Source organism: Mytilus galloprovincialis, chromosome 8, assembly GCF_965363235.1.
Source record: "Mytilus galloprovincialis chromosome 8, xbMytGall1.hap1.1, whole genome shotgun sequence".
Lineage (NCBI taxonomy): Eukaryota > Metazoa > Mollusca > Bivalvia > Mytilida > Mytilidae > Mytilus > Mytilus galloprovincialis.
The window spans coordinates 41,896,581-41,910,835 of NC_134845.1; the positions used below are offsets into that span (position 1 = coordinate 41,896,581).

The window sequence follows — 14,255 nt, forward strand, 5'->3', positions numbered from 1 at the left end:
TTGAAACGTTTAGGAGAAATGTATTTCAACAGACAATTGGAAATAATTTAATTGTGGATGTAACGCGTCTTCTGATTGGCCGACGGCGTTTTGTTTATCAGATCATTAACAACCAAAAATTAGTCATGTGATCGTGACGTCATCAACGTTTTTTCATGGTTTACTCTGGTTTAAACTGGAATTTATAATTAAATTATACGAAATAAATGTAATATTTTTTTCTGTCTATGAAGAAATAACATAAAAAATGTGGTGCACACTGAATAACACGAGTAGCAACAGCCAATTGGAATTAAGAAAACAATACATGCAGCTCCTTTGCTTATATACTTGTTCGTCTATCTTGATACAGAGCCTTTTTAGAAAATGAAACAGCTGAATTATCATATAACTTCACTATCCTTTAGAACGAGGATGTCGTTTCACTAAATAACCATAAATAGTTATCAAAAGTAAAGTCATTAGCTAAATGTTTGTATTGTTAAATTTATTCCTATCAAATCTAAATCACCAACATACTTGACAGGGTTGTTGTATGTTCACTTACCGTTCTTTTTCTTGTAACAAAAGACTGATTTCTTCTTTCTTTTCACACATTTCAATTGATAAGCGATCACATGCATTTGCTTTCTTCTCGAAGTCCCTTTGTACTTGTTGTATTCTTTCTTGTAGCTTACTAGATTAAATGAAATTTATATAAAATTGAGAATGGAAATAGGGAATGTATCAAAGAGACAATAACCCGACCATAGAGCAGACAAAAGCAGAAGGTCACCAACAGGTCTTCAATGCACCAAAAAATTCCGCACCTCGAGGCGTCCTTCAGCTGGCCCCTAAACAAATATCTATACTAGTTCAGTGATAATGAACGCCATATTAAACTCCACAATAAACTAAAAGTTAACATAATACAAGACTAACAAAGGCTTGAGGTTCCTGACTTGGGACAGGCGCAAAAATGCGGCGGGGTTAAACATGTTTATGATATCTCAACCCTCCTCCAATACCTCTAGCCAATGCAGAAAAGTAAACGCATAACAATACGCACATTAAAATTCAGCTCAAGAGTCCGTGTCTGATGTCAGACGATGTAACCAAAAAAAATTAACAAAATGACAATAATACATAAATAACATCAGACTACTAGCAGTTAATTGACATGCCAGCTCCAGACTTCAATAAAACTGATTGAAAGGTTATGTATTCATCATATGACGATCAGGCACAATCCTTCCCGTGAGGGATTTAGTATCATTCCTTCATAACATATATGAGAAGAACATAACCCGTGTCATGCCAATAACTGGTTTTTAAATAAATGTGTTTAGGTCCGATGCAAAGACCCTATAAATGAATCAATATTAACGCCAACATATGCAATCTTTAATGACCTGACAACCGTATCGTAACTATATCCCTTCTAAATAAGTCTATTTAAAGGTTTTGTTAGCTTTTGAGGTGAATACTGACATGTTTGTGCTCTATAAAGAATATATTAGATGTGAAATACTTGAACGTATAAGAAGTCTGCATGTTGATCTATATTTACGAATGATGTCCTTATACCGATGATAAAATTTAGTCAATGTTTTAACTAGTTTGTGATATCGAAAACCCTGGTTTAATAATTTTTCAGTAATACATAAATTTCCCTCGTTAAAATCTGAAATATTGTTACATACACGAGCGAATCGTACAAGTTGAGATATATAAACACCGTAAGATGGTGCCAATAAACTCATCATAGATACCAGGACTAACTTTTATATATACGCCAGACGCGCGTTTCGTCTACAAAGGGAACGTCACCATCTAAAAATGGATAATCAACGATAGGAAATGAGAAATCATCTCTTTTATCCTAAATTTTAGTATTCAGCGTTCCGTTAATGATATAGATATCAAGATCGAGAAAAGGGCAGTGGTCATTGTTAGTTTTAGCCTTATTTAAAGTTAGTTCAAAACAGGATAAATTTCTTTAGTATACAAACTGAAGTCGTCATTATTGACAGCCAAAATACCATCCAAATATCTAAAAGTATTATTAAATTTGTTTATCAGATGTTGTTTTGATGGGTCTTTACTGATTTTTGTCATAAATTGTAACTCAAAGCAATACAAAAACAGGTCCTCAATAAGTGGTGCACAGTTAGTCCCCATTGGAATTCCGATAACTTGACGATATACGGAATCTCCAAAGCGAACAAAAATGGTATCTTGTTAAAATTCAAGGGAAGATACAGTATCAAAGCATGTCCAATTGCCATAGTTTTTTTTTGCTACTTAAAAATGACCTAAAAGAGTTTGAACATATATATTCACATTCTGACTTTTTAAATGCCCATTTAATTAGGTGTGTGAATTTTTTCTTAATGAGAATGTGAGGCAATGTGGTATATAGGGTAGAAAAATCAAAACTTTGAACAGATTCAAAATCATCAATATAAGCATGCAATTTATCAAGTACTTCCAACGATCTATATGTTTGCATCTATACCTAATGTACATTTGCGTAATTTTATTTTATAGAATGGTTTTAGTATGAATCGAGTTAACATTATTGTATTCATTCTCATGTCAACTGTTAAATTATTTTCTTCCGAAACCTTTATTGTCGTGGGATAAGGACACTGTTTTATGGTTGTATACGCATGACTGAGGTTAAGTTTATGGTGTTATGTGAACTGTTGTGTTGTTTTTCTTCTTTCATCTTCTTTCAGTAATAGTATTCTCAATCCTTCCTATTTGATATCTTCCATATTTCATTTCTGTAAATGCATTATTGTCATCAAAAGCTAGGCATTGTTTCCCCCATGACAAACACATGTACGACTGCAGTAACATGAACAATGAACATACTTGAGAAAATAAATGCTCATTTATTCGAAGACCCATGAATAAATAAAAAAATAAAATAGAAACCCTCGTATATTTTCAATTCGTATCAACAACCTATTGACAGTTTGGCTTTCTTTAAAGTCCGTTCCGGTTTCATGAGTATTATGTTTGATTTTCGAACGTCACTGAAGAGACATTAATCGTCGAAGTCCGTATCTGGTAGAGCAAAATTGATAACGTATATATTATTCTTTGTATGCAAAAGTCATTGGGAGTAAATATATGATGCAATTAGCTAAATTAAAGTTTCTGAAAAAAATATATACATATTTAATAACTACTAGTTTATGTTTCCTCTCCAAATAGCACACTCAAGCATCGATTAAAAAAGGTCAGATGAATAAAAATATCATTTTGTTAGCAAATACTTAATGCTGTGTTTTTTTAACAGCGGTATACTACTGTTGCCTTTATTTATGATAATATGTAAGGTTTAATAAATATTTTACTATTGATAAGAAGAATATAACATGTTCCTATTACGATCACCTCTATAAGTTTAACCCATTTATTCCATTAAGTTTTACAATCGGTATATTATTCAACTACGCACATTACGGATGGTCTTTTGAACATTTTCGATAAAAGTTCTCCACAAATTGCGTTTCGAATAACCATATGCCTGCGAGCTAAACTCCCAAATTTTAAAAACAGATTGAGGTTATGATTAATTAGAAAGATAATTATTCCAGATAATGGACAACGCATCACAAAATGCTCTCTCTGTACGATGCCGTTGACACAAGATAAAATTAACAACTCATGTGGTATACGAATTTCCATACACAATCACTATTACTAAACTCATTAATATGTTGTGCTGCTATTCTCGAAGTTTAAAAAAGGAATAACGTTAGAATAGAGTAAAAATTAACTTCATAAAATCAAATTATTTCTATTATAAAAAAAAATCCGTTCAAATACACATTGTGAAAAAACACCATCGATGTTCAGATTATCAGATTTTCTGAAATAGCTATACATCGAGGGATAGGTGTGTCTAATTAAGAAACGCTTCGGCCGGAGGCCCGATCGCGCGCGAAGGATTTCTTATTCAGAAACGCCTTATCCAGAGATGTATTACTAACTTACACTCGATGTTTATGCAAACGAACAGAAATCATATTTGTTGACAATATCAAACCAGTATTTACAAGATTTTTTTTTAAGATCTTTTTCATGAAACCCCACTTGTTACCTTACTTTGGCTATCTTCGTTCAAACTTTGACAAGTGAGTAGATTTTACAAATGCTTATATGGATCAGAAGGTCAAGGTTGACCGTTTCGTGTATACTTATTACCAAAATAAAATAAATCATGCCCCTTGTAAACAGTTGTCAATATGGACGGGTATTAGACGGACGACATTTTGTGGTAGGTGTTGCATTTGGTAGAAAAGACTAAAGATAAAGGCAATCATATAACTCAAAGTGATTACCGGTATCAGTTAAATGAAGGTAATCATAACTGTATTCATATCTAACTATTTTATTAAACAAGACCCCCCACCAAACATTCATATTAGGTAATACTGAGGGATATGTTTGTCTTGATCAAAATCCCGACGACCAGCCACACTCAACATAAAAAGATACATATTGAATATTTCGGAACTCCCTTTTTGGAGCAATCGGGGCTGATCGAGTCATTTTCAAAGGGGGGTTCTTAATCCGAAAGAAAGAGAGGGTTCAAACTTTCAAATGCATTGATCGTTCAAAAAAAGGGGGAGTCAACTCCCGGAACACCTCCAATGGATCCACTACTGGCAATTCATTTTAACAATACTAAATCATAACTTATCAAAGAACGTTTGCATATCTCAATATACCTTTTTGTTCAAAGATCTTTTGAAATAAGTTATCATACTGTAACATAAAGACAATATTTTGTGCAAAGTCCATTTTTTCTCTACACAATTTTACATTTATTAAAGGAAATATATTTATAAGTCTTTATTAATAATTGTCAATGTACTATGATTTTAATCGACATATAACACAAGCTTGAAACATTTTCCAATGTAGCCCTGTTGTATTTAGGTATCAAAAGTACCAGGATTATAATTGTATAACATAACTTACTGATAACAACCTTTACATTATGATAGTTTTTCAAAGGACAAGCTGAAACCCATCACGCCTGTGTAATGAACTGCAGTATCTGATCGTCCATGTAGAACCTTATTTTTAGGTGTTATGTACACATATATATTCAAACTGAGACCTTGAAAAGCCCTAAACGACGAAAAGTGTAAAAAATCTACAATTTCGTCATGTTCGGAGACAAAATTTGACATCAGCGCCAACGTAGACCATCTTGAAATTTTCAACCATCAACTGTACTCTTATGTATCTTTCACATAATAAAATATCATGGTGGTCTACGTTGGCGCTCATGTCTAAGGTAGCAACCATTTGATTTTCTGGGGGGGGGGGGGGGGGGCTATGGTTTTTTTTTCTGGACAAATTTTTTTTTGCGGCGAGAAACAATCTATTTTTTTCGCGACAAGTCGAAAACAATTTTTTTCTTTCAATTTTAGCATTAAATATAGTGGCAGCTGAGGGTGAAACAAACAAATTTTTTTTCTCAGAATCAAAAACAAATTTTTTTTTCTCAGAATCAAAAACAAATTATTTTTTTCTCCAAAAAATGGAAACAAACTTTTTTTACCAAAAAAAACCATAGCCCCCACACCCCCCCCCCCCCCCCCCCCCCCCCCCCAGAAAATCAAATGGTTGCTGCCTAAAAATTTGAAAAATAATCCGATTGCTTTACATATTTTGACAAGTCATTATAATACGTCAAAGTGAACGGCACGGGTACGAAATTATTCCGGGATCAATAATTGATCAGAATATTACGTACGGATTGTTTTATGTCGTATCCAGTCATAAAGACATGTCACTCTCTTAAAGAAATAAGTTGTACGTGAAATTAGACCCATAATGATCAAAATAGTATAACACTGTGCAGCCAAATACAGAGTTGTGTCCCTTGAAATATGGTGAAATATTTTTTATTCATTATAATTTTTCAAATATTCAACGAAATCTTACAAATGAATTTTATAATAAATTCTCAATATATTCAAACTCTTTTTGTAGTTATGAAGAAAATCATTTCATAAAAACGTATATATTATGCACTTTGAAGTTTTCTATTTAACCATCTACAGCCTCTGAAAAATAGATTTATGTATCATATCCATTTCGTGCACATTTATGCTACCATAAGTTATAGGATAGGATTTCACATGTGCATTGTCCATAATTTAGTAGTTATTTGAACAGAGAATTAAGAATATTTAAATCACTTGTTGATAGACAAAAATATGCGTACAGTTCTAAACTAATACGTTAATTATGCATGTACAGTCAGTATTAAATCCAAAGTATGAAATGTAATTATAAACATAGTTCCAGGTAAAGAGCAGTTAATACTGAAATTAAGTTAACTACACTAGTAACTACACTTTACTATACTGTAAATTATGTATTTCCAGCCTATTCATATATATTGGTACACTAATAATTTTTCTTATATATGTGTCAGAGCACTCTTTTGACAAGATGTAATAAAAAAATAAAGTACACATGTAGCATTCATTTGACTCAGATCCTATATGGATTATCAAATAAAACAAATAAAATTACTTTTAACATATTTTACTTGCATAAATACAAATTGGATAAGACCCATGGCAAACCAACTTATGAAGTATGCACGAAAAAACATGTGTATTTGTTTGCTATTTCGAATGTGTATTTTGTTTTGTCTGGAGTTATATGTAAGTGACAAAATTTCATGCCAAACCTATACCGATTCCTGGAGTGCAGCTGGTACTTCTTACCTAGCTGTTTAATGAACATGTAAACTATGTCCTCTTAATTCTATTTCACATTTCCCCTCCCCTCACGGGACAAAATGTCGAGCACGCTCGTTAATTTAAATCTGTCCGTCCATCCATCCGTCCGTTCGTCCGTTCGTCCATCTGTCCCGCTTCATGTTAAAGTTTTTGGTCGAAGTAGTTTTTGATGAAGTTGAAGTCCAATCAATTTGAAATTTAGTACATATGTTCCCTATGATATGATATTTCTAATTTTAATGCCAAATTAGAGATGTTGCCCCATTTTCACGGTTTACTATACTGGGGACACATTCTTGTTTATTTTACCTATTAACTTGTTAATGTTTATACTTACTGATTATTATGTGACAATATGATTTGTATTTATCCCTTTTTTTTTAATAAACCGACCATTTCCTTGATAGCTATCTTTTATTTAATACTAAAATTGAGAATGAAATGGGGAATGTGTCAAAGAGACTACAACCCGACCATAGAGCAGACAACAACCGAAGGCCACCAATGGGTCTTCAATGCTGCGAGAAACTTCCGCAGCCTGAGGCATCTTTCAGCTGGCCCCCAAACAAATATGTATACTAGTTCAGTAATAATTGACGTCATACTAAACTCCGAATTATACACACAAGAAACTAAAATTTAAAATCATACAACACTAACAAAGTTCAGAGGCTCCTGACTTGGGACATTCGCAAAAAATGCGGCGATGTTAAACATTATTTTTTGAGATCTCAACCCTGTTTTTGGTAACAGCATATGATTTAATATTTACATCATCAAGATATGATAATAATGCCAAAAACCTACTTCGGTTTACAAAAAAAAACAACATTATTTAACCGTTGCTAAGCACTATTTTGGTTGCTAATCTTTTTATCAGCATGATATACAATTAACTTGCTTTCATTTCTTACTGCTAGTTATTCTTGCATGTACTAACCAATCTAACCTGATTTTATTCTACTTGGTACAATTAAAAATCAAAAGTTTTTTTTGTAGTTCAGTTGAATTTCTATCTTTTTCGGCTGTTGCTAAGCAACTTTTAGGTTGCTATGGTCAATTTCATTTTCTTGAAAAAAATAATGATGAGTCAGACATCATATATATATGAAAGAAAAATCATTTACAGTAGCTAAATCTTTAAATATTGCTATATTTATACCTCATATGGCCGACATTACAAATTTTTGAACCGTTGCTAGGCAAAAAAAATTTTGCTAGGTTGTTGCTAAGCATTTTTTAAAACTGAAATTGAAGTGACTTTTCATTTGCAAACTCAAGTTAGTGTTAAACAAACAATATTATTATTAATTATGCTAATGTGTAATGAGAAAGCAATGTATATGTGATAATTTGGCTATTTATTTAAACCGTTGCTAGGCAACCTTCCTTTCCCTGGAACATAAAAAAAATCATAGTTTTGAATAGTTTCTATACTAAGGCTATCAATGATGTATATATAAACTTATTTGGGAAGGGGGACAAAAACGCCTCTTATCATACCTTGTCCTTTAAATGAAACACGTGTGCAAACGTTTGCCTATATTTTAAATATACACATGGAAAAAAGTATTGCAACACCTTGATTTTTTAAAATTTGAAAAATCAGCCTCTTTTTTTTATGGAATATAATAAAATATGTGTATAATATTATTGAAACATAGTTCACGATAACATTGGCATTGAAACGAACAAAAAATTTTTAAAAAAAAAATGATTTATATAACCACAATTTCAATAACGAAATGAAGTGTTTTTTGTACAAAAAAACGCATTTGACAAGTTTCACTGTAGTCGAACTTTACAATGTCAGACATTTCAAAATTAATCTTCAGATGACTGTTTACATCATGGTTGATCGTTATACGCCAAAGAATTAGTACTTTGTGCGCAGCCTCCATTCAAACGGATAACCGCATCTTAACGTCTTCTGATTCCTGCCATAAATCGACTAATTTGTTGCTAAGGTAGCAGCAACCATTTCTGATGAAGGGAATTGTTTATTTCATGTTGTGTTTGAACTGGGGTGTCCTTTCGCTCACTTTCCGCCCAATAGTGTCCCATATAAGCTCAATATGGTTCAAAGCCGGGCTACGATCGGGCCAAGGAAGATGAACCAAATTCCATTTGAACATTGGATCTTCCTCCACGATGCTAATTTCCAACTTTGGCGAGCTCTGCACTACATTGGATACGGAAAACTGTAAGTCTGCTCGTTAGCAAAGGTCTCCGAAATGGTATTATTGCACTGTAACCAGTAGCGATGAGTTGATCTCGAACAGTTCGTGTTAAAAGGCTCTTGTATGGCCACCACTCTCATTTTAGGATTGTCTTGTATGCAATGGGTTTCCTTCTGACCAACCTTCATTATGCTTGATTTTCTCTAGCAAATGGAATAGGGGGTCTTCATTATCTCAGAAGGTCTTTTACAGCGTTTATTGCCTGATTTTTATTCTCAAAACGACTTCAGTGGCATGGTGATGACCAACAATGCGTGCAGTTGTTACAGCCCTGCTTCTCTTATGCTGATAATCTGCCATCTTGCTGCAGTTAAGAGTTGTCAAGGACCCATTATATGGTGTCAATCACATAATTTTAAAAACTTGGTTATTTAAAGTGCTGAAAACAATGAGGATCAAAACATCTTTTTTGCTGTTTACGGGTACAGTAGTTGCATGTGCAGATAAAAACTTATCGAGTCGATATTTATTGATTAAACTCAGGTGATACTTAAATAATGTTTAACTAGTTCTATTTTACCAAATTATATCACAAAAAAATAATGTGTGTTTTTTTTAATTCAATTTCAATTTGGTGTTGCAATACTTTTTTCCAGGTGTATAGAAACAGTTCAATTATAAAATCATCCTGACCATGACCTGGTAGAATAAAGACATTTACTTATCGAACATAGGAAATTACTGGTAGAAAATATAGAAATTTTAATTTAGTGATTTATATTAATTGGCACAGCTGTTTCTTTTTCTTCTCACTTCTACATTTAATTAAAATTTTTATAGCATACACTGACCTCGGGTTAGATAGATCTTTAGTAGTAACATGCATTAAACTGATACAATTTCTTATAAATCTAAAGTACCTGTTTTCGTCCTTTTTGTCTTTGTTGGCCGTTAATAGGGTAACCATTGCCTGTTGAAGCTTGTCGAGTTGATCTTTTAAATTGTCTAACTCTTTTTCTTTGTCGGAAGTCCAGCATCCTTCCTTCGTAGGACATTGAGCCTCCCTATAATAACAACACTCGATCGTTATCTGTTGTTTGATTTATAGTCAAACTTAAAACGATGATTAAGCTCTCTCCCTTCCTTGGATACTAAATACTCAACTTATAATCTGGTCTGAAATTATTCACGAGTCTTAAATTTGGAAAAATTATTCCCACCGGTTTTGGTAGGCTTAAAGTTGCTTAGTCTTTAGTTTCCATGTTGTGTTTTGTAGACTGTTGTTTCATTCTTGGATTTTATTTTTCGGTTGTTGGCGTGGCGTTGTCTGTTTGCTTTCTACTCAGAGTTTGAATAGGTATTTGGTTCGTCCGGCTCTCTTATAAATCAATGAGCACATTATATCAAGAATGATTCTTTTGATATGAAAAACTGAATACATTTTTGTTCTTTCTTCCGCATTTATAACATATTTGATTAAAGACGACTGTAGCACATTATATCAAGAATGATTCTTTTGATGTGAAAAACTGAATACAATTTTGTTCTTTCTTCCGCATTTATAACATATTTGATTAAAGACGACTGTAGTTTACCAATGTTCAAATCTTGAAATTCGTATTAGAAGAAACAACTCTAGGTAACAAAAACAAACTAAGACTTACTTAAGACAATTTACTTTTAAAAATTGTTATTTGGATGGAGAGTTGTCTCATTGACACTCACACCACAGAATTATATGAGTTCCGAAATAAGCAAGATCGGACGTACAACACGTAAGTATGTCTTGCTATCTTGTATCCCAAGCCATGCGAATTAACATTCAGTCAAAATTTCCAAATCGGGATAAGACACAATAGCTTTAGGTTAATTTACAGATCAATCAGACGATTATACTAAAAAGTAAAATTACAAAAAAGTACTGAACAACATCAAAAGCAAATAACACATCAAACGAATGGATAACAACTGTCATAAATCCTGACTTGGTACAGGCATTTTCCTATGTAGAAAATGATGAATTGAACATAGTTTTATAACGAGTTAAACCTCTCTCTTGTATGACAGTTGCATCACATTTCATTAGATTGGCAACGATGCGTGAACAAAACAAACAGACATAATAAGTAAAAATCAAAACAGCACAAAATAGCATAAGAACCAAGCATATTAGCAAAAAGCAAAAAATGAAGACAAAAAAAACACAAATTAACCACAGTACAATGACACAATGGCGGGGTGTATAAGTATAGAGCCACGTCATATATGTATCAAAGAAAAAGAAAAAGGGCATACAGTGTACAGACAAAGCAAATAGCAAAAATGAAAGACAAGTATGTAAACGTGTTTTACAATAGCACAACAACGGGATGTATAAGTACAGGGCCACGCTTTATATATCGAAGTAACACCATAAGACAAATTGACAAAACACATAAGCAAAAAGAAAGAAAAGAATACGAGAATTATCATAAATAATAACATAATAACAGGATGTACAAGTACCACAAGTATCTTAAACATAATAAAAACAAACGAATATTTAACAAAGAAGCGCACAAAAGCATTTATCAAATTTAACCATCTCATTCATTGCTTTCTTATTTTTAAATTTTATTTATGTATGTTAAGTGATATCTACGGATCAAAGACTGAAACTGACTTTATGATTAATTGTTCAGTCTTTAAACACAGGCTCTATATATCAAAACGACTGTGTCAATTAAAATATGGCTGAATAGTGTTTAGCTGGTGTTTTCTAGTATTGGTTTTAAAGATTGTAATGATTTTATTAAATATCATTATTCCTATCGTCTAGTATGCAAAAATAACTTACGGAAAAACAAACAATAGCCCACCTTCACTTCTCAGAAAACTTTTTTTTTTCAAATCAAATCGGCAATATTTGTAAAAAGATATTGTAGCCGATCTGAGACAATGGAATCTATCTCTAATCAGGTTTTAAATCAAAGATGGAATTCAGATGTTCAGGCTGTTTCAGTGACTATGTTGATATCTAGGGCGATAACAGCCTTTTGACTATGTTGAGAAGATTAGCCAGTTTAAAGGATACACTTGTGTAATTACCTCAGAGCTCCTTCACCAAAGTTTGGTCAATTTGAGAATAATTTGTCAACTGAAATTGTCTATATCCATCATTAAACTGCAGAATTATACATGTGTATGACAAAAGCACATTGGAAGACCTTATTAACGAAGCACTTAAAAATATTTATGTGTAAGAACATATAAGCTTAAATTTACAAATAATTCTACCTATCTGTCATTTTGTGTATCAAATATACATTCAATTTGTATATTCTGTAACCGGAATCGCAATGCGAGAATTATTCTGAAAGAAGAAAATCATTTATGATACATGCATATAAACACATAAAGATAGGAAGATGTTTGTAAATGTGTGCGTGGAATCTACCAAAAGAGAATTGTAAAGACAATACACCAAAAATTCAAATTGAACGATTATTTGATATTACATATTTATTAATTTCGTGTTTCCTAAGCAGAAATTATATAAACAATGTTAGAGTGTCGACGGAGTCGAGGTGCTGATATGGGTCGAGGGATGATACCAAGGCTGATATGGAAAAGGCCATGTATTAATCGCTTTATCATATACTTCCGACAATAGTTTTATGTAAGGCAAATAAATTAATGCAATAACTAAAACAGTCAAACATTTTATAAAGAAAATTAAAATTATGAATCAAATATACTATAGTTGTCCATAAACAGCATCATTTACTCCTTATATATTTATGGTAACATTTCCTATAGAGGCATTTATTATGAGTTTGACTGTCCCTTTGGTATCTTTCGTCCCTCTTTTGAAACATTGAAAATTTGGAAGAGCTTTACGATCATTACTACTCCATGTTTGTTGTACTATAAAATGATTCATAATTGTCAATGGCATTTGTTAGCAAGTATTAAACTATCCCTACAAAAGTTCCCGTAAATTTTGACGTCGTCATAAAAAATATCTGACGTCACAATGGAAAAGTAAACAACCGATACCGGAAACACCGGAAGTAACTTGCACGAGATGCACTTTTATGGGTTTTGTGCACGAGATGCACCTGATATGGGTTATCAGCCCGGGTGGGGAATTATGGCTTGTGTACTTCCGCTCATTACACATATGCAAAAGCTATCATATCAATGCTAAGTATATGATAAATACATATACTAGATTATTACACAAGACGAACAAAGACAAAAATAACGACAAAGCGTTGTATTTCGCGTTGAAATAACAAAAAACTCCCAACTTTTCAACTATGTTCCACGTGTTCTAAGGTGAAAGAAAACTTGTTATAGCCCACAATTATTTGTGCTTTATTGTGTCGATGGGTCAACTTATCATGGATCTGTTATATTTTGTACTTTTCAAATAACTATGTAAGTATTTTGACGTCACAACACTGTTGATATCTACGTTTTTAACGCAAAATATCTTCATTTTCTTTTTCTACATTTCCTTTTGACTGCATTATTCTCGTGTTTTGCATATGTGTGCTGTCAGGCTGATTGCGCTATACCCGACAACACTTTTGGTAATGTCTTAAACATGCATACATGTAACATGTAACATATGTGTTTTGTGACGTTAAGCAACCAAAAAATCAATCATTTATATTATACAGTAATTATAAAACTAGGTATATTCCTATACTTTATAGACAGGGCTAAACAACCGGATTTAGACTTCTTTAATGAATGAGTCTTTCCACCATTGAAATTTTTGTTAGCATGATATTTAGATAATCAAGAAACTCTGCTAATTAGAGTCTCCAAGGTGTTTAGTGCAAACATTATCTAGTCCAGAGGACTAACATGGTTTTCGTGAAGGTTTTGGGTTCTTATTCCCCGTTTGCAGTTACGAGAGTTGTCAGAGTTGTCTTTCTTTTTATCAGGTGTCAATCCATTTCTGGTATAAAACAATGGGGGAAACTCATGACTGTGCTATAAAATATTGTCACGGTCCGGAGACAAAGGGAGCTTTGAAAGAACTGTACAACTTCATAGACACCCAAAAGAAGGAACAGTACGATCGGTATGACTACGTGCAATTATTCGGAAAGACTTAATACCATCGACATGCCTCGGTATGTTCATTTTCCGTAATGAGAAGGACACAAAACCCTTCATCAAGTGCAAAGTCTTCCCCTCTGACAAAAAGTAGTCATATCTAAGAACTGCTTGATCTTAGGAATAATACTCAGTCATTTTTCTTCAAAGTTTTTGCCTGTCACATGACCAGTGTCGTTAACCTCATTTTCATAGTTCA

At 32.8% G+C, this 14,255-nt stretch overlaps 1 protein-coding gene and 1 long non-coding RNA gene across 4 annotated transcripts in view; one reads left to right on the plus strand and one right to left on the minus strand.

Annotated features, from left to right (window-relative positions):
• LOC143041953 (uncharacterized) overlaps window positions 1-14,255 on the minus strand; it is a 129,945-nt gene that overhangs the window by 108,148 nt on the left and 7,542 nt on the right. For all 3 annotated transcript variants that reach the window (XM_076214130.1, XM_076214132.1, XM_076214129.1), the window contains exons 2-4: window positions 12,221-12,296; window positions 9,865-10,008; window positions 548-676 (exon numbers count right to left, since the gene is read on the minus strand). In XM_076214130.1, the coding sequence (XP_076070245.1) occupies window positions 548-676; window positions 9,865-10,008; window positions 12,221-12,231 (284 nt within the window). In that variant the 5' untranslated portion in view covers window positions 12,232-12,296. The remainder of the gene's footprint in view (window positions 1-547; window positions 677-9,864; window positions 10,009-12,220; window positions 12,297-14,255) is intronic.
• The window catches only part of LOC143041959 (uncharacterized), a 189,929-nt gene that overhangs the window by 11,899 nt on the left and 163,775 nt on the right, over window positions 1-14,255 (plus strand). The window lies entirely within an intron of this gene.